General features: G+C 50.1%; 1 protein-coding gene across 4 annotated transcripts in view; it reads right to left on the reverse strand.

The window, feature by feature from the left end:
* Window positions 1–11,132: 11,132 nt before the first annotated feature.
* Window positions 11,133–25,995, reverse strand: part of Uvrag (UV radiation resistance associated) — a 227,097-nt gene continuing 212,234 nt past the window's right edge. For 3 of the 4 annotated variants that reach the window (XM_075953312.1, XM_075953313.1, XM_075953314.1), the window contains one exon: window positions 11,133–12,917. In XM_075953312.1, the coding sequence (XP_075809427.1) occupies window positions 12,221–12,917 (697 nt within the window). In that variant the 3' untranslated portion in view covers window positions 11,133–12,220. Of the gene's footprint in view, window positions 12,918–13,006; window positions 13,591–25,995 lie in introns of those variants that run through there. The other variant, XM_075953315.1, reaches the window with a different exon arrangement.

A 25,995-nucleotide genomic window follows, 5' to 3' on the forward strand; every position in this document is an offset into this window, starting at 1 on the left:
TACAGCTTTGGGGCCCAGTGAGGAGAAGCACAGTATAGCTGTCTGGGGTCAGAAGATACATTTATGTGGCTATAGTTACTTGCATGTCCAGGTCTGTCATGGTTGCCCACAATGGTGAGGAACGGCTCATGAATATCCCCCCTTTGAGTTTGAACTTGTAGATTCCCATCTTGAAGCATCAAGCATGTCCTCCAGATCCTGGCTGGCGGTGGCCACAGGTGGTCTGTGGTGTGCTCACGATGTCTGAACTGGAGAGAGTCAAAATGTCCACCATCTGACTGAGTCAACTCCAAGGGGAAGATTTGTTCTTTTGGGTGTGAGCTCAGTTTGGAACTGTCTTCCACCACAGACCTGTTCAGTGAAGCATCAAGGTTAATAGGAAGTCATTCGCTGGATTCTTGTGTTGTTGATATAGCAGTTCTACAGATAACAAATCTTATCTCTTAAGCGGCCTCTAGAATCCATTCCTGGGCATCCTGACATTGTCCTGACACAGTGTCTCTGCCATAGATGAACAGTGGGCACATTCTTCCTCGACAAGGGCACAAACTCTACTGCCCTGGTCAAGCCAAGAGGATGCCTACCCAGCCTTGCTTACTTGGACCTACAGAACTTTCTCTGGCAGCAGATTTTGTGAGCGTTGCCATGGAGGCCCTCAGCCCAGGCAGCCCTAGGCTTGGCTGTCTTCTGGAAGCCTCCGTCTGTGTGCTTTCCACGGCCTCACACCTCCCTGTATCAGCCTGTACACCTCCCCTCTCAGGCCTCCCTGTGCTGGGGGAGCACTTCTGCCGGCAGTCCTGAGGCAGGGAGGGGCCGGGAGAGCAGGGCCTCTGAGGGAGCAGATGTGCTGCCCTAGGCCTCTGCAGCTGGATTGCACGTGGCCATGAAGTCCCCCTGGGTGGACGGTCTGGAGGAAATGAGCCCAGCAAGGCTGCAGTGAGTGTCTCTAGGTGGGGAGGGTAGGACCAGCAGACTCTCATCCAGTCTTGTTCAGCTTCAGCCAGCATTGCCTACCCTCTGTGCTCAGCCCTTCTCAGGGTGAGAGAAAGCTTGTGAGGAACCAACTTTGCCTCTTGAGACTTCTTCCCATCCAGCTCCTGAGTGCATCCTGGGTCATGCAGGACAACTTATCGAAGGCAAACTGAACTCCTGTTCGTCCTTCACGCCCCACACTCTGCTGCTCTCTGAGGGTCCCTACTCTCTGAAACTCCCACACAGAGAGGGTAGCTGCCCACTCATGAGCTCTTTGGTTGGTACTCAACGACTACACAGCAGAGGGTGGTCACTGAGGCTGGGCACAGGGACATTTTCTAACTGCTGGCCTCCTATGAGCATGCCTGGCCAGTGGTGGCACAGGCTCAAGTCTCATTTCCCAATTTCTCTGCCTGCCATCCCCTGACTAGACATTTAGACCTAGTCCTCTGATCTGAGTCTTCATTGTTAGCGATCCCTTTTCTCAAGAGAATATCCTTCTTTTCCCTTTGAGGTATGGCTTGCTATGTTGCCCAGGCTGGTCTTGAACTCCTAGGTGCAGGTAATCCTCTTGCCTTGGCCTCCCTAAGTAGTTAGAACAATGGGTGGCTCTACCCTTTTCTCAAGACTTTTCAGCTCCTGGCTCTCAGGTCATTCCTTCTTGGCCCCCTGGGAGTCCTTCTATCCCATCTTCTGCTCATCTCTGAAGGATGCTCGTGGCTCAGTTTGAACTGCATCTCTGAATCCCGTCATCCACCAACAGTCTCTCCCAGGAACTGCTGTCTGCACCTCTAAGCGGCTGTCAGTGTTACTGGAAATTTTGGGTAGTGTTGGCAGAGATACCACATTTTCCCAGGGAAATCTGGGTCCCCTTTTGGGGTCCTGAGTCTTGTTAGTAAAATAATTTAAAAATGCCCTCCAAAAGGAAGCTTGAGGACAATTTTATTAGCGTCTAGAAGACAAGCTCCAGTGGGGCAAGCCGTGAGTCTTGGCAGCTGCCCAGAGGAGGAGGAAGGAAAAGAGAAAGAGAAAAGGCCATACAATTTGAATTAAGCCAGCCTGGAGGATAGCCACATGGCAGACAAGCAGTCACATGGTAGGGAGGAGAGCTTTAGAGCAAGGGCGAAGCAGAGCACCAGAGAAAGCAGACTTTGGCCCCAGTGAGCATCGAAAAGAAAAAGGGAAAGCTAGTCTTTCTGAGACCTGGCCCAGAGAAGCCAGCACCCACCAGCTCTCTCGAGAGACGACACCGTGGGCAGAATTCTGGGAAGGAAAGGTCCAGTATTTCATTGGTCTCATCTCTTCTCTTCAGCGTGGCTTACAGCAGACCCACCTTCCTGAGGGGTGGTCCTTGGTCAGGTGGTTGACCGGCCCACCTTAATAAACTGTTTAGTGTTTTGGGGAGCTTGCAATGCTGGGTCTCCCTCCACCCAGGCCAGAGAAACAGCTTTCCATAGTGGGCTGCCCAGAGCTCTGAGCAAGACTGCTGTAAGGCCACCCTGAGCTCACAGGTGCGTGCACCCTACTTCCCCTCTGCTCTCCAGGCCCTACTTGTCTCCTTCCCCGTCTAAGGAGCTGGCCCATGATAGCTCCCTGTCTACTCCACTTCAGTATCCCCCACCTACTCCTTTCCTTACTCCTCCTTAGTTTTTCATATTATTTGAGTTAAGGTCTCACGTAGCCCACACTTGTCTTGAATTTTGCTACGTGCCCAATTGAACTCCTGATCCTCCTGTCTCCACTTCCCAAGTGCTGCGATTGCAGGTGAATGCCACCACATCTGGCTTGTATTTTCCTAAAAAACAAACACCAACATTGTATTGAGGGTTTTATGGAGGTTAGTCCATACAGAACAAACCGTGTCCGCTGAAAACGTGTGTCTGTTGTTCTAGAACTAGCTCTTGCTTGTGTTAGTCCTCTCTACCTCTGCCTTTGGACTGGAACACATCCTCCACTTGCTGGGGTATGATCACGACTGTTGATGTGACTGAAGATGGGTCTCTCCAGGAAGCCCAGGCTGGCCTCCAGATTCAGACCCTCGGCCTCTCCGCAGAGGTTACAATGTGTGTCCTTAAAATATTTATATGCATGTTATATGCACATAGAAGTATATTTTATTAGAGGCAGTGAATTGTGTTAGGTAACATCTAGGGACATTGCAGTAATGGGCTTCCATTTCTTCCCAGTTCTTGGTGTTATCAACATCCAATATTCCCATATGCAGATTGTCAAGCTGTGTGGATGCATGCACGCATGCACATATACATCTGCACATACACGCACACACATCTACACATACATGCACACACATGCGCACTTGCTTGCATAGGAACACAGAGGCATTGTCTTAAGCTGGTGCCTAATGACATTAGTCCCAGGCCTTTTTAAATCTTCAGTCTTTCAACCTGAAGAGCTTCCTTTAGTTTTGGGGCTTTTTGTTTGTTTTTTATCCTGCAGAATATTCTCAGCATATTGGGTGTGGCCCAACATCTTGTGGTTCCCCTTTTTGGAGACACAAGCCTTGGGTTTTCACTGTACCACCTACCGCAGCATCAAGGCTCCTTTTGTTAATGGCTGCTGTCAAGATGTCTCGCTATCTTTATCTTTTATCAATTTGGCTCGGTTTTCTTTCTGTTTATCCTGATTAATATGTGCTGGGTTCTTAGTTTTTCAAGTCTGCCTTTTTGAAAATAGCTTTAGGAAGCTTTGGGCCAGTGTGAAAACAGCCTTTTCTGCCCTTACCTCTGCGCTGCCTCTCCAATTACACTCACTTTGGAACTTCTGATACTATCTTCTGGTGTCCAGGGTTCTGTTTGCATCTGATTACATAGTATCGGTGCTGACCTGTCTCTGGTGTCCAGGGCTCTGTTTGCGTCTTGGTTACACAGTATCGGTGCTGACCTGTTTCTGGTGTCCAGGGCTCTGTTTGCGTCGGTTACACAGTATCGGTGCTGACCTGTCTTCAATGTCCCCATCTATATTTTTCTGCCTTCTGTATTTTACTGTTTATCCTAATTGAGGACTTTTCAATTCAGTTACTTCTAACATCTTTATAGTTTCCATTCTGGGGCTGGAGAGATGGCTCAGTGGTTACGAGCATTGCCTGCTCTTCCAAAGGTCCCAGCAACCACATGATGGCTCACAACCATCTGTAATGAGGTCTGATGCCCTCTTCTGACCTGCAGACATACACATGGACAGAATATTGTATACATAATAAATAAATAAATATATTTTTTTAAAAAAGAATATAGTTTCCATTCCGCTTTCATGGACATATATACATGTTCATGTCGTTCTGTTGAGAATTCCTTTTTCTTCAGTCAATACAATTACTCCCTCCTTTATGTCTCTCGACATATTTTTCTTTGTATCATGTTTGTAAACCTTCTCTGATGTCTTTATTGTCAAGTTCAACATGTATGTCCGCTCTAGGGCAGCGCCTCTTGTTTTTCCTATTTCTTTCCAGTTTGAGTTCTAGATATTGTAATAGTCCTCCCGCTTCCTTTTCTCTCTCCTCCCCATTTCCTCTCCCTCCTTTCGTGTGCTGATGACGGGTATGGAGAGACTCAGGCCACAGTCCCGGTCTCCGGAGCAACAGCAGTGACTGGCCTATGGCTTCAGTGCCCACTGCTCTGGTGTGGCTCTCTAGAGTCTCCCTGAACCCCTGGAATTCGGTTGTCCACCCAGGGCTTGGGAAATTTATGTTCAGAATCTGGGGCTCACATCTCCAGGGCCCCCTTGATCCTGAGCACACTCTCCCGCATCACCTGCTGTTCCCAACCTGGCTTCCCTGCCCTCTGACCCTTGCTCCTAGAGCCGAACACAGGGCACACAGGGCGGGAAACTCACCGACTTTAGAAAAGAGGCAACCGGCTTCTTTGTTCCCCAGTCTAGGCCACACCGCCTCAAGGTGGCTGCTCAGGTGCCTGTTTTTGTCATCCGGCCCTTCACATTTGGCTGAGGATTTGGGTCTTAGGCCTAAATCGGTTCTCTCACTCCCCCCTCAGTCCCCCTTCCACACCCTAAAGGGTAAGGGCTGTACTTTTCCACTTACTCCAGGTGTGGGGAGGGGGTTACCTTTTAGTAACAGATTTCCAAGAACAGACTTTCCTTGACTTCTATATTTTAAAATATTTCAGTCTTTCAATAATTTGTATTAAAAATATTTATCCCTGTTTTATAACTGACGTGTACCAAGGGGTCCCTGGAATAGCTACAGCCCACCTCAATGAAGATGGCTTTCCCATGGTGGTCTTTTTAAAATACATCCTCGGGTGAGTCATGGTCACTGCTTAAGACCCTCCGAAGGTTTCCAACCACAGCGACACCAAGTACAGGGTCACTAGCAAGTGTCACGCCACAATCCACAAGTAAAGCACAGACTCCGGGCTTGGTTTTGGCGGTGCTGCTGGTGGACAAAGTCCAAACTCTGTTCGTGCCAGACAGCGAACGCTTTGCCACTGAGCCATATCCCCACGCCGCGATTCTTTTAAGACTGAAAATCTCCTATCCACCCCTAAGGCTGAAAAGTTATTTTTGTTTGCCATATTGCCTAAATAAGAGGATGCCAGGACTACATCCTTTTCTTTACCACTCTTCCGGGGACCTGGCACGCACTAAAGCCAGAAACAGAGGGGGCAGCTGGGAACGGGCCAGGTGAAGTGAGGCAGAGCCTCTCTTGGCACAAGGCTGCCTGCCTGGCTCCGCTGAGAACATCAGCGGGATTTGAAGCCCCTTTCCTTCTGCTTGATCCTCCCCAGATGTGTGCTGTGTGTGCTGGGGGTGTCCCCAGGGTGATGTCTGTGATGACAATTGCGAGGGGAGAGACAATTGCGAGGGGAGAGGGTCTGCCAGGCAGGGTCTACCCAGAGGGCACCCAAGGATCTAGACCCAAAGCAGGTCCAGGCTGCTGGCCTTTCCCTCTGGCTAGGAGGTGGGGGCGAGGCGGCGGTATTTGCAAGGAGGGGCTGTTCTGTATTACTGGGCCATGCCTCATTTTCACTCTCACGCATTTTTTTTTTTTAAAATCCTAAATAAATACAAACTAAAGTGTATAACTCTTCTACAACCATAAAAAGCCAAGCAGGCTCATAAATTAAACCACACAGGAGTAATACCGCAATTAAAGTCATATCAACAATACTAACGTAATGTGCTGGGTGATGTTTTACTGAAACCAAACCTTCCTCCTTCGCCTGACTCTGGCATCCTCTCGGCTGGGGGCGCATCAGCCTTCCGCAGCCCACGCAGGCGCACCAGGCGCCAGGGGCAGCGTCTTCTCCTTTGAACTCCAGGATTCCATTGTTTGGGCGGCAGCCCTGACATCATTCCTACTTCACCCAACAGGAATGTTTCATCCCGTGGCCCGTGGCCTGTGGCTTGTGTCAGGTCCCTGCTTTGTCCCTGTTGTGGCAGTGAGAGCCACCCCAGGGCCAAGTGAAGAACAATCCCGGGAATTGAGGCGCTAGAGGGTCTCCAAAGCCAAGTGTGCACTGTAAAGGCCCCGCTTCGTGGAACAAGAAAGGGATGTGGGATCTCTATATAATCTGCCCCTGAATACAATAAAGGGGGCATTCTCGGGGAATTCAAGGATGACCCGTGTCGCTGTCTCTGTGTATTTTAACCTCCAGCTCCCTTTCCCGAAGCTCGCGAACTGGGGTCTAGCGACACGGGGGTCTAGCAGACACGGGGGCGTGGTGTGCGGTACCCCTCCTTTCCTTTCCTCTCTCCTCTCCTCCCCTCCCCTCCCCCTTCCTCTTCTCTCCTCTCCCCTCTTCCCCATTTTCTTTGTGTGGAGGGGAGAAAATGGAGAGGAAAAGAGAGGAGAGGAAAGGACGGGGGGGGGGGGGGGGGAGAGGAGAGGAGAGATAGCCACATCCCAGCCAAATCCACCAGAAACCACTCTCCTGCCATCAGGAACTCCTGAAGGTCTCATGCTCAGAGCAGCTGTAGGCACTCAGATCAGGGGATTACAAGAAATTCAGGATCTGGGGTCTCACTGCTCCCAACAGAGGGGGGGAGAGGAGGAGAGAGAAGAGGAGGGGGGAGGGGAGGAGAGAGGAGGGGAGGGGAGGGAAGGGGAGAGAGGCTGTTAGGGAGCTAGGAAAATGTTCTCACCTCTGAAGAGGAAGCAGAAGTTTGCACAGCTGCAGTTTGAAAGTGAAGCTGGACCCCAGAGTCAAAGGACTGGTGGAGTCTGAGAAGCCACCTTCCTTCCATGTCCTTGTCCCCTTCTAACCAGGGACCTGCTTGTCCAGGAGAAATATGCAAGCCCCTGTGGGAGACCCTGCCCAGCACGTAAGCCAAGGGTCAGCACACACAGCAGTGAGGCCATGGGAGACTGGGAAGTGGCCACAAGGGCCTGAGGGCCTTGGTGAGGGAAAAGCACAGAACCCCACCTCCACTCCCCATGGAAGAGAGGCAGCACCAGCCACCCAAGGGAGTCTGCCATGGGCAGGCAGAACAGAGGGGTTCTTGCCAGAAACCTTGTACCTGGGCTGAGTGGGTGAGGCCTGGGGAACTGAACCAGGGAGGAGATGCCTGAGCCCTGCAGAAGCAAGAAGGTGGGCTCCTGCTGGGGTATCTTCTCTCGCCCTGGAGTTCCGGTTTTTTTTGTGATAAATACCTCTCAGCCTCACTCACACCTTCCTTGTTCACCTTCCTTCTTCCTCACCGAGAACAGAGAACAGCGTGGTGTCAGGAGTTGCTGGCCTGGGCTCTGAGTCCCCAGGCTACCAGAGCTGATAAAGAATCCATATCACAGGGCTGGAGAGATGGCTCAGAGGTTAAGAGCACTGGCTGCTCTTCCAGAGGTCCTGAGTTCAATTCCCAGCAACCACATGGTGGCTCACAACCATCTGTACTGAGATCTGGCGCCCTCCTCTGGCGTGTGGGCATACATCAAGGCAGAATGTTGTATACATAATAAATAAATAAATCTATTAAAAAAAAAAGAATCCATATCACAGTGACACTCTAAGGGATGTTTGGTCATTTGCTCAGGGCCAGACCAACAGAGGGCACCCAACCAGCCCTGAATAAATGACTGAATGGATGGATGGATGGATGAATGAATAAATGGGCTGTGGCTCCAGCTCTGAGGAAGAGAAAGGCCCCACAGTTTCTGGTTTGGAGTCCTAGCTGTGTCATTTGAGTTCTGTGAACTTGGTTAAAGCCAGCTTTCCTGGGCCTCGTCTGTGACCTGGGGACTCAGCCTTCCTCTCCAGATCTATCAGGTTTTCTTATCTGAACTTTTACATAAGGGACTTGCTTCCTGGGAGCTCAGGGTGTGCTGAGTGTGTGTGTGGTGTGTGTATGTGTATGAGTGCATGTGGTGTGTATATGTGTGGCATGTGTGTGTGTGTGGTGCATGTCTGTGTGCCTGTGTGCAAGATATACCTGCCAGTGTCTCTGAATGTTGAAAGCCAGGAGTTGGCATCAGGTGACTTCCTTATGCTCTCTATCTTCTTGAGACAGGTTTCTCACAAAGCCTATGGAGTCGGCAGACACCTTTGGGGTACTCCTCCCATGTAGTTCTCAGACACCCTCAGGGTACTCCCCCAAATCAGGCCCATCCCAGGCTGTCGGCTCTTTGCAACCAGATCTATGCAGAGTGTGTGATGTGTGTGCGTGAATACAGGTCCTTGAATATCACGCCACATGCATGAGAAGTCAGAGAGCAGCTTTCAGGGGCTGGTTTCCTACCGTGGGCTCCAGGGATCGAGTTCAGGTCACCAGGCAGGTGCAGCAAGTGCTTTGACCCCCCTGAGCCATCTTGCCAGCCCATCCACCTTGCTTTTTTGGGGCAGTGTCTTCCACTGGCTTTGGACCAGGAGCCCTGCCTGTCTCCTCAGTGCTGGCACAAGCGCACCTCTGGTTTTCTGACAGGTTCTGAGGCTTAAACTCAGTCCCCGTCCTGCGTCCACCGTCTCCCCAGTTCACGAGACAATTTTGAAAAAGTCAGTACTAATTTTTGTATGTTTAAAATAAGACCTTGTTTGAAGGACTTTAACTAGATGGCAGGGTAGTGACTGTTTTAGTGTCTACAAACCTTGTTCAGAGGCAGGCTGCCCGCCAATTTCTAAGTTCTAGGGACTTGTGCTTCTGCTTTAACCACCTGGGCAGGGACTTTGCCATGGCCCGATGGATCTGTCTGGAGTGACAGATACTGTCAACTTGGCATGCTATCTTGTCCCACAGGGGTCAGGCTGTGGGCCATGCCCGCGAGGGGTCATCTAGGTTAGGTTAACTAGGTAGGGGCCTCACCAGCTGTGGGTGGCACCAATTCACTGAATCAAACAAGTCCAGCATTGACACTGCCCTGCTTTCTGATTGTGGAGTCACATGACCAGCTACCGCTAGTGCCCGCAGCGATGGCGTCTCTGCCATGGTGGCCGTGTGCTGGAACCGTGAGCCAGAGTAACCCTTCTCCCTTCAGTGGCTTTTGTCACAATGGTGAGAAAGAGAACAGATCCATCCACGCTGAGCGTTTTCCAAGCGCCTCTGGACTTCCGCCCGCCTTGTGCCCTCCATCTATAACGTGAGCTCTAACCTGGATCGCATCTCCATCAGTCACCACAGGGAATTTTTAGCGAATCACGTAGCTGTAACTCTCGACTGGAGGATGCGGCAGAGATGAGAACTCAGCAATCCTTGTTCGCTTTGTTTAGCTCAGTGCCACGCACGAGCGCAGGGTGGGTTTGAGAATCAATGAGCAACTGGTTGATTGCCTAAGAACAGGTTTTCGGAGTTAACTCAGCTTCGGTATGAAATTCAAAACGGGAGAAATCACATATACTTTTAACTTTCAGGATAAATACTACTCCCATTTTATTTTATAAATACAGATGCTGAGTTTCCCTCCAATTACCAACAGACCGGCTTCACATGCCATTCATTATTGGTGGTGGTTTAAAACTTATTTAAATAACAAGTTAGGTCAGGATAAATGGCTGCCATTAGAACTGCTAAAAAGTACAGCTGGGTACAATCTTCCAACCCTAATATTCTGAGGGCAAAATAAACCTCTGTAATTTGTAACGTGGTTAAGGGGAAATAGAGAGAGAAAACACAATCAAATATTCATTGTGTAATCTGTACAGGCTGTTAGAACTGTCTCAACCACATGAAAGCTGAAGGGGCTCTTCGCCGTTCAGAAAAGGGTAGCAGCAAACCTGTCGTTCCCATTTCTGCCTCATAAGCAAATTTTGTTATTACTTTTAGTGATGTACAAGGCTAATTAAAAGACCAATAGGAGAGATCTGGGAATTTGGCCCTGGCCACTTTAAACAAAGGCAAAACACACTGTAGCTGCAGCAGGCTCTGCCCAGGTCACAGCAAGTATCAAAGGATGCTCACCCTGGCCTCAAGCTGACCAGCACTTGGACGCAGACATCACTGGCAGCGCGGGTTCTGCTAAAGGTATGGGCAGAACCCATGGGGTTAGAGCCGTGTGGACCCATGCAAGGGCATGGCTCCATGCTGAGGAAGTCACTTCAGAGTCCACACTTAGGAGGTTCAGAAGGGCAGAGACTGAGCCGCTTTACAGGCTCAGGGGCAGGGCAACAGACTGTGCCCAGATGCACTGGCGTGAGGCCTCAAGTGCATTCCAGCCCTAGGAGGTCACAGATCACCTGTCATTCACCGATCTTCCCACACCTCTACCTGCAGGAGCCCACAGCATCTCCTCCACCCACTCTGACTCTAAAGCCAATGAGAGGATCCTGTGAAGAAGCCTCACCCCAACAAGTGGAATAATGGACTTCCTCAGACTGGACAGCTGTCTGCTGTGCAGTAAGTCTGTGCGTTCGCTGTCTAGAGAAATCATGGCACGAATTAGCCCATCCGGCAGCGCAGCTGCCAACTAAAGCCGTGGCCTAGGGACGCTCAGCTATAATATGGACACAATTAAGGGACTCGCGAGTTCAGGAGCTATGTGGGACATCACTACTGGGGAATAAATACAGCTGGGAAGTATGCGTCGCTCTTCACAGCATGCAAACTCAAATGAAAGAGCAGTATCAGCTTAGTTACGGTGCAGGCCTTGTCAGGATGAAACATGAAGAGATTCAGGTTTAGAGGGGGAAAAATGACCCCCCCATCCCCCAAACCCAAGCTCAACCAAACCAAACCAAACCAAAACTGGGGGTGGCAGAAGATCAGGTCAAGTGAAGCAAATTCAATTTTTATTCTATACAATACATGGACATATGGATAAATTTTTCTTTAAGAGCTTGCAACCCTGAGGCAATGTCTGTGGGTACATAATGTGTAATGCAACAGTAAAATGGAATCAGAATGACAATGGATCTCAAAAACATAATTTAACATTGTGAAATTGCACATCGTCTATGCTTCATCCAGTCTCTGGATCCAACTGTCTCTCGGCTGCCTCGCCCCTGCAAACTGGACATCCTGACTCCATGTAACGTCGTCATGTATGATGGCTTCCTGCCGACTGAAACGTACTAAGTTAACTTGGGGTTTACATCTAGGGGGTCTTTATCTGGGGAGTGTATTGCTAGAGGTGTGCCCAATTTTGGACCACGGTATCTGCCCAAATAAAAACTTTGGCCCTAAAGGAAGCTGGCTGCCCCCTGACTGTGGTGACCTTGAGGTTTCTGAGGGTCCCCCGGGATCCACCATGGGAAAGTTTTGCATTAGGACATGGCACACTGGACAGGACAGAGTGTCGTGTCCGCTGGTTTGGACTAGCGAATCTACTGCCCCAGCTTTCAGGGTGCGTGAGCCATCTTGAGAAAGCAGGGCCAGTGGGGTCTGCAGGTTGACTGCGGCAGTCAGGGCAGAGGGTCCCGGACAAGGACCCCCTCTGCTTCTTATTCATCAGCCTAAGGGGCCATCCGTGGGCCTCTCAGGAAGTGGAAGCTGCAGAAAGCTGTTTCTGAATATTCCGTTTTGCAAAGTTTTACGAACAATGGCGAGGACAGATGCTTTTGAGAAACTAAAGGAGAGTTCATTCTACTACATACGTATTATCATCTTCCTTTTGGGGGAAACACCCGCGTGTAAATAAAGCGCAGACGGATGCCTGTAAGATGACTGGAGCTGTCAGCGAGAGGGTGACCCTCACCTGGAAACCACCACCAGGCCTGGACAGCAAATCTCAGAGACTGGCCCCACGGTACCCAGTGATCCCCAGTGTCCAGAATTACTAAAAAGGTCAAGTGCAGCTTGGGCCTGGGGGAGGGCGGGAGCTCTCCCTGGTCCCGCCGTCTGCCCCCTCTCCTCACTTATCGGAACTCCTGCGTGGCCGGCGGAAGCTGGACACGTTTTCGCTGAGGGCGTAGATCCTCCGGGAGAACTCCTCAAACTCTCCCAGCACCTGCTCGTCGCATTCCACCGCCACGGCGCTGTCCACGGGGATGCAGCTGAGCGCTTCCAGCTGGTCGCCTGAGGTGAAGCCTGTGGCTTCCAGTCCGATGATTTCTTCTGCTTGTTCCACCGCACAGCAGAGCTCAGCCGAGGGGGTCGGGAGGCAGGGGCCTGGCAGCAGGGCACCGGCAGAGCCAGCCTGCTCGCTGGGCAGTGCTGTCCCGTTCACAGCCAGGTGCCCGGGCAGGGCTTCCCCTTGCTGGCTGGAGTCCAAATTTCCATGGTCTCCACTTACACTGTTACTCAGAACTACTCCTGTTTTCTTATTTTCTTTGGAGAAGTCCAGGGACGTGTCCAAGGAGGAGGACAGTGGTGTGACCTTCCTCTCAGAGTCTCCCAAGGTGGGCACAGCCACCCCGGGCTGTGTCAGTGCCGAATTGTAGCTGGGAGGAGGGGTTTTGTATTGGAGTCTCTCATTCTCTGAGCTGGCCCGTTTTCGATGTCCTTTGTCGGGTGAAGGGATACCCCCAGAGAAGCCTACATCTGCACCCCCAAACATGGAGCTCTGCCTCTTTGGAACAGGGATGGCGCTGGAGGTGTGATGTCTGTCGCTAGAAGACAAGTGAAAAGGAGAAGTTACTTTAGAACTCAGCTTAGATCTTCGAGGACCAGAGGCATAATTTAGCATATTAGTAACTGCATATTTTAGATTTGAGATAAAAAACAAAAACAAATCCCCAAACAGGATTAGACCATTATCAGTCTGTGATGGTATTTGTTATAGGGTTTACAGCAAGAAACACAACAGCACGCTTCAAGGATACAGATTTATTCAATGTATTTAAGACAAGAATGCCCAAGGTAGGAGAAGTGACAGAGACCACGTCAGTTGGGGAAAAGCTGAAGGCTATGGGCTGACTGCCTCTGCGGAGAAACTCATCTCTGCGAACGGTGCTGGGCCCTAGCGCTCTCTGTTCTACCCGACGGCCGAGCAGGGTGAGTTTCCCATGGCAGCCTGCTGATGGATGGTCTTTCCGACATCCACTACTTATCTCCCGGTACAGAGAACCACATGGAGAGCATCGAGGGAACCCATTACCATGGGAAATGGCTTCTCTTTTACAAGGCTGACCACATACATCTTCATACTACTTGGTCTTCAGGGCCTTCTCTGAGCCAGGAATAATAACCGCTGTCCAGCCACACACAACCTTAGTTTCTGAATTAATTTCACATGTATCATTTCACCCGGGCCTCGCAAACGCACTGCCAAGTAGAGTAAGTCCGAAATAATAAGTAACCATCAATTAGCGGTGTAGAGCGCCAGAGCCCGAGGCATGGGTGCAACTGTGCCAGCAAAGCCTGCAGGGAGCGCTGACTGCAGTTCGCGGTGTGACCGTGCGAGTGGACACACATGTAGAGGGCAGCCGCCAGGCAGGACTGAAACCACGTGCCACTGGCCGCTACCTATCTAGGTCTGCGGCAGGAGAGACAGAAATGGGAGGGCTCTGCCTCCAGGGAGCTTCCGAACTTGCAGGAGGGCATTTACAATGACTCCGGCAACATTTTCAAATTACATGTCAGCTAAGTTCTGACGAAGAAGAAGGGAGCTACGGTGCTTCCGGTGTCCACAGACAGGCCTGCAGCTGCCTGCCACTCATTCTCTGGGTTACACTATGGTCTCTCATTCTCTGGAAATGGCACCACGAGGCGTCTCTCTGTAGACCCGGCACATCGCGCTTGGCCACAGCACGGTGTCAGTGAGCTTCATAACAAGAACAGTTCCTGAGCTACACACCAACTGGGCAAGTGGACCAGCAAATGACTGTTTCTAGTTCTTACGACAAGACACAAAATCTGCTGGCCTCTGTCTAGGTTTTCTGTCACTATGATGTCAAACCCACGGTGACCGGCTGAGCTGTATTTTGGCCAACCTTGTTTTCCTCTGTGAATAACCCTGCAGGCTGGCCAGGTAAGCGCATCTAAAGAGACCCAGCATCCTCGGGCTGTCACCTCAGCATGGACAAGCCCAGGAGAGCAGAGAGCTGTAGGACGGGCACTTCACGGCTCTTGAGTGTGAAGGGTGAGGACCCTGATAGCCCTGTGTGTGGCTCTGGCACTGCCCCTCACTTTCTGCTCTGCTGACAGAGGAGACAAGGAATCAGAGACACACCACCCTTACCTGGGGCAAAGGGATTTATTTCAGTGGCCCTCACCTGTGTTTACACTCCCCAACAGCTCTCCTTGGTTTTACACTACAGGAAGATATGATTTCCCTCCCACCAGCTACACAGGGAAGGGAGCAATACTTTCCTGACATCCATCCATTACCTTCTTAGCCCCTGAACCCCGTGCCTCTGCCACAGGAGCAAGGCAGGCCGGCGAGTGGGTTGTGCAGCGCCAGCCTGTCCCATAGCCATGCTGACCATCACAGCCCAAATTCTCCTAACCCTGTCTGCGTCCTAAAGGCAGGCACAACCCAGGCCGGATGTCACTGCTGAGGCCTCCTCAGTAACCCAGACTCAAAGCCTGGCCGTTTACTCTCATCTCTCGGACAGATTCCAAGGCCTCCCGGGGCAGCCGTAGTGACACTCAGGTTTGGATGGGAGCTCAGGAAACGGGAGTGTCTGATATAAACGGGAGAATTATAAAAAACATGCTCTCTTATAAATGGTAAGGGGATGAGGCCAGATGAGACATGTGGGCAGTCTTAGCACTAGGGTGGCCGAGGCAGGAGGGTCATCAGTTCAAGGTCAGCTTCACAGACACAGTGGACCCTGTCAGTTACTCCTGACACCCGGCGAGGAGGTGTACCTACCTAGAGCTCTTGTCTCTTCCCTCTTAGGGTTGAGCTATGTGAGATGAAAAACCTTGAAAGATTTTAATATTAAGAGCTTTTATATAATTTTAAAATTCAGAAAAAAGGCATTTCTTGCTGACTAGGCTACCAATATGAACTGCTAGGTGGTGACAGACGGAAGAGCCTGCAGGGGTTGCAGGGGTTTCAGGGCCACTGGCACAGGGCTGGAACTGCTCTGTGTTCCTCCTGTGGCCGCAGGACTTCTAAGCTGATTACTAAGGACTGTGTGCAGTGTGCATGCACATGAGTACACACGTGGAGGCCACGTGACAATTTGTTGCGTGAGCTCTGGGTGCTGAATTGCTGAAGTCACAAACATGATATGCTTTATATGTGAACTTTGCAATGCTAATTTTAGCTGCTTGGAATGGGTGTTTCTACATGTAGAATCTTAGCAATATTCTAGATTTTAAATAAAGCTGAGCTCTGAATAGCTAAGGTATTAAATAATGGCATTAAAATTATAATTAACTATGCATGCATTTTCAATTATTACAGTAATTTATACTCATAGGAAAACAACATAAATATAAACTACATAAAAAAACCTATCATATTATTACCCATCAAGTAACTACTATTAATTTTGGATGCTTTTCTTCCAGATTTCAATTTTATGTTTAATTAAGAAAACCACAATTTTGTGGTATATGCATAATTCTGTTTCCTGTTGTCATGTGTTATTAAAACCTCTGGGCGAGCAGCATCTTAAAAGGCTGCTTTAATGAACGAAATGTTGTAATTTATTTAATTATTCCCTCATTTTCAGGATGTTTCTAAACTTTTACTGTTAGAAAACCAACAGCTGTTGGTTATCTCGTAGACCAATGATCTGAGCTCCATTCTGGGATTCACAGGGTGGGGGTGGGCGGCCAACCTAGGAAACCTGCCTAGTAAATACATACAAGAAAAAAGGCAAGGAACAGAAAGGCCAATGGTCGACTAACAATACTGATGCTCAGGTCTGAAGGTTTTACTAAAGGTTCCTTTTGTCTGTGTATAGCCTTGCTTCATGATAACTTCATCTGACTGAAGAGGTTGAAATTCACATTTACTAATTGGAACCAATTTTCAAATGCTATTGACGATTTGCTTCTCAAGTGAAAGTTGTAAATTATATGAGCTGTGTTTAAAAAAGAATTTCTGCACTTAAACTCTCTCTCTCTCTCTCTCTCTCTCTCTCTCTCTCTCTCTCACCACCACCACCACCACCACCACCACCACCACCACCACCACCACCACCACCACCACCACCACCAAGTGGCTTGAGGATACAGTTCAGTGTTGGGAATATTCAAGTTCAACTTGAGTGAAGCCCTAGGTTCAACCTGCAGTGTTGCCAATGGAAGGGAGGAAGGGAGGTAGAGGAAACATGGTAGCTTTCCCTGACATCCAGCCCCTGCTCAGGGGCCTGTGTGTTCCTTACTGGGGGCAGAGGCCAAAGTTCAGGCTGCCGGAGTCTATTGCTTCTCTTTAGTCCCGAGCCCTGAGAAAGTGAATCTTCTAGCTTGCTATAGGTTCAGACTGGAAACATTGTATCTAGGGTTTAAGGTTACAATTATAAAGAATTTATTTAAAACAAAGCAAAACCCCACAACAGCTCCAAGCTTCCTAACTGCAGATTTATTGGACATTGTTTAGTGAAGAGAGAGAGAGGAGAGAGAGAGAGAGAGAGAGAGAGAGAGAGAGAGAGAGAGAGAGAGAGAGAGAGAGAGAGAGACTGCTCAACAACCCAATTACATCATGGGCAGCTAAATGACCTAACAGCAAACACTTGCTGTTTGACAGAAAGGACTTCAAAGGTCAAGCATCAGCAGGGCAAGAGGCCAAGTGGCTTGGAGTTGAAAGGTCAAAGAGGACAGCTGGGTTAGGTTTGGATTCTACCGCTCTCTAGGTGAGGGTGGTTGCTGTCTATCTGATTCCGGGAACCCTCATCTATCCAGACAGCCTCCCTGCTCTTTGCAGCTCTACCTAAAGACTTCTCTGGAGAAAAGACATTCAAAGGCCTGAACTCCACTCCCAGTCTGGCTTGATTATCCCTTTATTCGGAGTTACAAGTTCCCCATTTATTAGTTACATGACCGGGGCAGTTTTTTCCTTTGCATGATAGATCATCTGACCTTGCTTAAGACTAAATAAAGCAACATACTTAAAATCCTTGGCAAAGCTGGGGGTGGTAGTGCGTGCCTGTCACCCAGCCCTTGGGAGGTGGAGGCAGAAGGATCAGGCTACACAGCAAATTTGATACTCTGTCTCAAGAAACTCCCAACAAAAACAAAACAAAAACCAGTGAAACAAGGCATCCAGGCAAAGGTAAGACAGTTCGAGAAGAAGTACTGAATCAAGGAATGAAATTTGCATGCTAGGGATGAGCAGCTTCTTCCCTCTTGAAGTATGGGGCTGGAAATCTTTGAATAAAACAGAAATGCTTAAAATGCCCTATTCAGATGATCTACCAACTGCGTATGGACCATAAGAACCACCCAGAAACCTCTGAGGTCTACATTCCAATTGTCCCTGAACCCCTGAAGCATAGTTTTTTCTCCATGTATTAGCTCATGGAGAGATTTTTGTAAAAAGGAGACCTCTGTTTCCATGACCTAAATCAAGAAGATGGTGGCCAGCAGTTTAGTAGCCTGCCCATGGCCTCCCTGTGGTGATACAGCCTCTGAAACTCCTTCGGGAGTTTGGCTCTATTGTCCTTGTCCCGCCACCTTTTCCCCTCACCCGGTCTCTGGTAGGAAGCATTAGCCCAGGAAGAGATTCTCAGCATCTACCTGTAACACTGTGACACTTCTCAGTGTGGTCCTTCAGGAAAACAGTTATAGCAGTGAGCAACTGGCTATGACGGCACAGACATGTAACCCCAGCATTTGGAAGGCGGAGGCAGGAGGATCAAGAGTTAAGGTCACCCTCAACTGCATACTGACATGAGATCCTGCCTCAAAACACCACTACTAGGGGCTGGAGAGAGGGCCCTCCCAGAGGCCTGGGGAATTCAGCTCTGAGAGGGTGGTTCACAGCCACGGTACCCAGATCCAGAGCTCTGACATCCCTGGGCACTCACTGCAGGAGGACAGCCCCTGAGCCTGGGCCGTTATCAGTGAGTTCCAGGCTAGGGCTAAATAGTGATTCTGAAACCGTTAACTCATAAAGCTAGTGAAGGGCTGTGTGGTATGCCTGACATAATCCAACACCTCGATACAATGTCACAAAAGCAGAGAGCATCCCCATAGATGTAAGAAGGTTACAGGAAGGAGATTAGGAACTGGACCAAGGTCACAGAGTAGAAATCTGAGCTTTACCAAAGCCTGTCCGTATTGGCTCCCAGGACCTTAAAATCTCTGCAGCTACCGAAGTGACTGCGTTTGCTCTGCTTCCCCAAAGAGGAGTGAGACTCAGGGGAGCCTGCTCATGTCTGTCTTTTCTTCCTAGAGCTCCACGCACCGCCAGGCATCCTCACACCAATCACGCGCAGAAGCAGTACAGAACGTGGTGGGGGAGAAAACCATGAAAAGCTGTCACATAGAGAGAGTCCATGAAGCTGGGCCGGTTTCATTTGAACATAGTTCCTCCCATTCCCTTTCAGATTCACCAAGATGTTTATCTGTCAGAGCAGGCTGAGGGGTGGGTGTGGGGGCTCTCGCTGTGGAGTAGTGGGGGAGGGCGCAGCTCTCAGCAGCAGGTAAGTTTTCCCGTCTCTGCAAATGTCTCCTCTGAGGGACATTATCAGATCACAGCTGGTCAAAACACTAAATCCTGATCGTCAGGATCCCAGCCAAAATTTACAGCTACAACTCAGAGGAATAGGGATACTGAGAGAGAGAGAGAGAGAGAGAGAGAGAGAGAGAGAGAGAGAGAGAGAGAGAGAAAGGAGGGGACAAGGGGAGGGAAGGAGAGGGGAGTGGAGGGGAGGAGAGGAGAAAGAGGCGGCGGGGGGGGGGGGGGTGCTTTTAGATAACACTCTTCTTTCTCTCCCTCACAGGCCTGACCTCATGGCTCTACCTAGCGGTGTTTAGGTTGGTGTTTGGCCATCAGGCTGTTTGAAGCTCCAGGCACCGCTCTGCGCCAATATCATGTCAACTGTGCTAAAAAGCAATAATCGTTTCTCACCTTCTTAAAGATTACTGCTAAAATAACGCAGAGCAGTGACGGGGCTGTGCTCAGTGCCAAAAGCAGGTTGCCAAGGCGAAGCTGAGGTAGGATTACGTCTTTTGGCAGCTAAGAAATTATGACATAAAGTTAGTTTAAAACAAAACAAAACAACCTCCATAAATTAGACTACTATTCTCTTTTCAAAATTTAGCCAGCGGTGGGATTTATCTTTCCCCTTTCCCTCTCTCTGATCAAGTGGAAGCCAAATTTAACAGCTAGATCTTATCTCCCAGGAGAGAGTGGGGTTAACAGTATTAAGCAGGGTCTCCTGGCCACAGGCGAGGGATCTAAGGGCCTCTCACCATTACCAGATAAGTAAGTGCTTAATCTTTGCCCCGATGTTAACAAAAAACTCCAAACAAAATAAAAATAGAAACACTCTTGGGCCCAAAGCACGGGCTGAAATGTGTGCCCGGGGCCACTGTTCCCCTGGGCGCCGTGTGGACGGATTCCTGCCAAAGTCTGACGAAAATAAGCAAACAGTGTAAAAAGGTGGAGCTGAACAAGGAGCCTCAGAAGGCTTCGACTGAGCAGTGATGCACCCGGAGAAGATAGAGTCCCACAGGCAAACAGCAAGGGGCGACCAGGCCCCAGGGTGTACTGGGAGGAGCCCCAGTGTAGATCAGAGACAATGGCAGGGAGCCTCCTGCCCAAGCTCCTCCTCAAAGCTGAACTCCTGGGATGGGGAAAACAAAGAGATGATCCATGGGGTCACGGGGAGGTCCTGGACGGGTCAAGCCAGCTCCATCATCCATCAGCGTTCACATTAGGAAATTAGAACACATTAATAACACTGAAATCTCAGTCGGGCAGCGGACATGGGGGACTACAAAATGGTTCTGTAGAAACAGACACGGCCCGTCTTGATGTCACTTATGTGGCGTGCAAGTAACGTCCTACAAGAGAAAATGGGAAGAGGTTCAGGAATGACAGCTGGGGACCCCGTGCAGTGTCTGGACAGCACTCGGGACCTGGGAATAGTAAGCTGTTTATACTGAAAACGAGGAGGGGAAAATCCTCTACCACTCGCCAGGGAAGCCAGGGGAACAACAATCTCACAGAACTCGTCACAGAAGAAGCCGGCAGGGAAATTAAAGCCCTGGCCCCAGAGTGTTCTCAGAATTTAAAACCAGGCTTGGAAAGAAGCTAAAGGAAGCGTGAGGCTCCTGAGGCCAGTGACAGAAACTGTGAGATGAAGTCTTTGAAAGATATTCTAGCACTGAGCTACCATCAAGTTACTAATAAACTCTGACACAAAGTAACCATGGGATTCAGCTGCATGTTACTTTAAGAGAAAACCAGATGGCTCTACCACCACTTGGGCAGAACCCCCTGAGTCACAGTTGCCCCCAGTGAATCACTGCTCCACAGCAGACGGAGGACTGGAGGAGTCTGTCCCATGGGGTCCACCGCACTACTAAAGGGGTGTGACACATGCTTCGCAGCAGGACGGTTCATTTACTCCCCGCCTCCTCCAATAAACACTGTGCATCTCCACACACAGGCAAAGCACTAGGCTTGGGATCTAACAGCAGAGGAAGCCACACTTGCTGCTCTTATGGGGCTAGCCATGCATGGAACCCAAGACACAAATGCAAAACCTCAGACATGTACCATGTGGGTGTGAACACAGGCTAAGAGTTTGTGACAGAGAAATGACCCAAAAAAAGGCCAAGGTCTCCAGGACGAGTAGAGTTCTTCACCAGCTGTAGGCCAGGCCAAGCCAATGTGCATATGCATGTGTGTGTATATGTATTTGTGTGTACGTACATGAATGCCCGTGCACCATGTGTATGCCTTGGGCCCTCAGAGGCAGAAGACAGCACCAGATCTCCTGGGGCTATAGTTACAGGTGACAGATCTGGGAAAATGTGCTCTGCAGCTGCAGTTGGAAAGCAGGAAGGACCCAGGGTGCCTCCTGAGAGAAGACGGAGGCCACTGGAGTAAGCCTGCAGCGGATGTCTACAAGAACAAGGTGAGACAAAAGGGGGCCCAGACTTCACCTTTGGAAGCAGAACTCTGGTTTCTCATTCTTTTGTTTTGGGTGTACCTGGGACCAAACCCAGGGCCTCGTGTGGGGAAGGCAAGCTCTGCACTCTAGGTTTTAGGACCCAGGTGAAGAGGAAGAGCCTACAGATGCCAGCAGGGGTGCAGTCTGCAGGACAAGCAGACGCAGCGGACAGTAATGACAAGATTCCTTTTCTGGAGCAGCAGATGGACGATCCCGTGTGGTGAACACAGCGAGAGACTGTGCTAGGTGAGGGTTAAAGCTGGGCTCTATACCCGCTGTTCCCACCTTGGCTTTGAAGGCTGGGCCATCCTTAAGTGAGTTCGCCCACAGACCCTCAACTTCCCCATTTTAAGTAGTGAGAATATCATCTGCCTGGATCCCAGGGGTGTTGGGAGACGGTGGACGAGTTCCTGGGGTAGTGACACCATCTGGTATTGGATCAGCCAACAAGGACCCGCTAACCGGAGAATCACTGAACGAGCGGCATAGAGAATGGTCTTTACAGAAGCCCCGAAGTTGACAGTCTTGGAATTGTATTCTAAGCTGAGCTTAAACCCACGGATTAAAGATCAGTGGTCAATGTTGGCTTGGGTCAGCAAAGAGCTTAGCACTAAGCCTTTCTGAAATATCCTGTAATTATGAGCTCTGGAGACGGCCACCTGCCCGTCCTTGTTAGCACGTGTTAGAAGAGGAGGCCTGAAATGCAGCGACCTTTAAATTGGCTTTTCTGCGAATTTTCTCCCCACTCACCTGAGCACAACCACCCTCCAAAACCCAACTCAAGTGCCACCTCCTCTCTAGCCACACCCATCAGAACCATCTCCTGACCACACCCTGGCGGCAGGTTCCTATTGTTACCAAGTTTTCTGCAGAGAAGAGAATAACCACACCACCGTGCCATGCACATTTTCATAAGAAGGAAGCTGGCTGGGAGCTTTGATAGAGGAGGCACCTGGGAAGATGTTACTCAGGGAGAGAAGGGAAGGAAGCAAACATGAGAATGAGAACATGAATATAGTCATGTGTGCATGTATGCGTGCGCATGTGTGTGTGGGGGGGCTAGAAAGAAAGGAAGGGTAACATGCTGTCTGTGTGCAACCCAGCCGAGGAGCCAGGCCTTATGTAAGGGACCTAGCATCCAGTTTCCTGAACTCCAATTTTCTTCTCTGCGATTTCTCTCTGTACAGAGTGACTTGTACCTGGGACTTTCAATACTCCTGGGTTTATCTGAGCTACGGCAAGTCTAAGCATGCTAGACTTAGAAGGCTTCTTGTGAAGAAAAGCAAGGTAAAATATCTTATTTTTAATCTATCTAAGGGGCTGGACTGATGGCTCAGGGGTTAAGAGCACTTGTTGCTCTTGCCTTTGGTTCCTGTGGCTTATAATTGCCTGCAACTCCAGCTCTGGGGATCTAGCGCCCTCTTCTGGCCTCCATAGGAACCTGAACATGTGGTGCACATATGAATGTTCAGGCACACACACATGTAAATCTTTTAAAAATAACTCTAATGAGGGTATGTTGTATTATTTTAGCTAATCTGGATTTTATTTGCATTAAATCAAATACATTAAATATTAACTTGCCCGTTTCCTTTCTCCCTGCTAAAATGTGGCTGCCAGAGGACGCATGCATTTGTCACTCAAGCTACGGACGGACCAAGTCCTGACACAGGGGCCGGGCCGGGAAATGGACGGACCAAGTCCTGACACGGGGGCTGGGAAACAGATGTACCAAGTCCTGACACGGGGACCAGGAAAAGGACGGACCAAGTCCTGACACGGGGGCCGGGAAAAGGACTGACCAAGATCTGACACGGAGCCGGGAAATGGACGGACCAAGTCCTGACACAGGGGCCGGGAAATGGACGGACCAAGTCCTGACACGGGGCCGGGAAATGGACGGACCAAGTCCTGACACGGGAGCCGGGAAATGGACGGACCAAGTCCTGACACGGGAGCCGGGAAATGGACGGACCAAGTCCTGACACGGGGGCCGGGAAACGGACGGACCAAGTCCTGACACGGGGGCTGGGAAACAGATGTACCAAGTCCTGACACGGGGACCAGGAAAAGGACGGACCAAGTCCTGACACGGGGGCCGGGAAAAGGACTGACCAAGATCTGACACGGAGCCGGGAAATGGACGGACCAAGTCCTGACACAGGGGCCGGGAAATGGACGGACCAAGTCCTGACACGGGGCCGGGAAATGGACGGACCAAGTCCTGACACAGGGGCCGGGAAATGGACGGACCAAGTCCTGACACGGGGGCCGGGAAATGGACGGACCAAGATCTGACACGGGGGCCGGGAAATGGACGGACCAAGTCCTGACACGGGGGCCAGGAAAAGGACGGACCAAGTCCTGACATGGGGGCCGGGAAATGGACGGACCAAGTCCTGACATGGGGGTCGGGAAATGGACGGACCAAGTCCTGACACGGGGGCCAGGAAAAGGACTGACCAAGTCCTGACACGGGGGCCGGGAAACGGACAGACCAAGTCCTGACACGGGGGCCGGGAAAAGGACTGACCAAGTCCTGACACGGGGGCCGGGAAATGGACTGACCAAGTCCTGACACGGGGGCCGGGAAATGGACGGACCAAGTCCTGACACGGGGGCCGGGAAACGGACAGACCAAGTCCTGACACGGGGGCCGGGAAATGGACGGACCAAGTCCTGACACGGGGGCCGGGAAAAGGACTGACCAAGTCCTGACACGGGGGCCGGGAAAAGGACTGACCAAGTCCTGACACGGGGGCCGGGAAATGGACTGACCAAGTCCTGACACGGGGGCCGGGAAAAGGACTGACCAAGTCCTGACACGGGGGCCGGGAAATGGACTGACCAAGTCCTGACACGGGGGCCGGGAAAAGGACTGACCAAGTCCTGACACGGGGCTGGGAAGACTGGCTGCCACCGCAGTGTCTTCATCTCTGTCTTTCATGGCTACTTTTTATAGCTTCTAAGTTTTATTGAGTAGATATTGCTTTATAATCAAAGGAGGAAAGAGAAATTAGACAGAACATCTTCAGTCTGGTTCAGCTTGTGGGTGGAGGAGAAAGCAGCCGGCGAGCGAAGACTCCGTCTGAGCACAAAGGATGTCAGACAGCTGTTCTCCATCCCTACCCAAGACAGAAGAAAGCGGAAGTGGGTGTTAGCCGCAGGAGGGGGGCTGTAAGTTAAATATAGGGAAGAATTTCCTGAAGTGAGGGTGTTTAAACTCTGGAATGAGTTATGGAAGGAGCCTGTCCCCCAAGGTCTTTTAAAGTTCCACAGATGCCCGTATACCTTGTGTGTTCCCGTCTAGAGACAGGGATGGCCCGTCAAGGCTCCTTCTGAGTAAATAACTCCAGTAAAACTTTCTTTTCCATTCACTTTCAGCCAGGTCCCGCTCTTTGTGTTAGGATGCTAGCCCAGAGCCACACTCTCAAAAGCAAGCCCATGTGACACTTAAGTAGTACTCTTGAGACTTCAAAGACAATGTCATTTGATCTAAATTTAAAGACTATCATCAGCTAGCTGTGTTTTGTGTGTTCCTCGGAGGTCACCTGCCAGAGTCCAGTTCTGAATTTGGGATAAGCATGACTAAGGGAAGGGATGAGGGGAGACGGGTTTGTAGAAATAATGAGACTTTTAAACATTTCTACGACTGTTGCATCAATGTGATTCAAAGTGCATTGCTTGCTTACTGCACCCACACAGTAAACAATTTATTATAACTTTACCAAAATATCTTTTCCTAAGTGTGCCAAACCTAAAGTCAGCCTGGTAGTGCAAACCTGTCACCCCAGCACCTGGAGAGGGGTGAGGCAGGAGATCAAGAGTTTAAGGACAGGTTGGGCCACACCAGACCTCCTGAGAGCAGGCACCCACGTGCTAAAGTTCCTAGGTAACCATCTTTTCCCTATTACTTCTAATTAAAGCAGCCGAGCTCTCGATTTTCTACACATGCAAAGGAAAGCAAGATAGCAGCACATGGGAGGCAGAGGCAGGAGGATTGCTGCTAGTTCAAGAGTAGACTACCACCCCTGGGGGAAAAAGGAAAGGAAGAGTGGATAAAAAGGATCAGGGAGGATGGGGAGCAGGGAGGATGAGGATCAGGGAGGATGGGGAGCAAGACAGCAAAGATGTGGAGAGTCATCAGTAAAGGAAAGAGGCCTCTACCGTTAATGTCAGGCCCCGAGTCAAGCCACAGCCAGTGAAGGCTGAGTGAGAATGGCCTGCAGGGCATGGCCTTCAAGACATTTAATTTGTCTCAGCTGCTTTGGATTCAAAGCCAAACTGATGTGAACCAGGCCCAGGCAGTACAAACTGTTTTTAAATTGCCTTCATCTCTTGAACAGGAGATACTTGGTGAATTGTCAAACGCAATGGAATCTACTTACTCCATTGTTGCTTCTTTTGTTTTGTTTTCTTCCAGACAGGTTTCTCTATGTAGCCCTGACTGTCCTGGGATTGCTTTGCAGTTCAGAGTGGCCTCAAATTCACAGAGATCCACCTGCCTTTGCCTCCCAGGTGCTGGGATTAAAGGTGTGCACCACCACTGCTTAGCCACTCCATTCCTAAGACTTTATTTATGTGTTTGTGAGTGAGTGAAGCACCTACAGCCAAAGGAGGGTGCCAGTCTCCTGGAGCTGGAGCCGACAGGCCGTTGTGAGCT

The sequence above is a fragment of the Microtus pennsylvanicus genome, chromosome 18 (assembly GCF_037038515.1).
Source record: "Microtus pennsylvanicus isolate mMicPen1 chromosome 18, mMicPen1.hap1, whole genome shotgun sequence".
Classification (NCBI taxonomy): Eukaryota; Metazoa; Chordata; class Mammalia; order Rodentia; family Cricetidae; genus Microtus; species Microtus pennsylvanicus.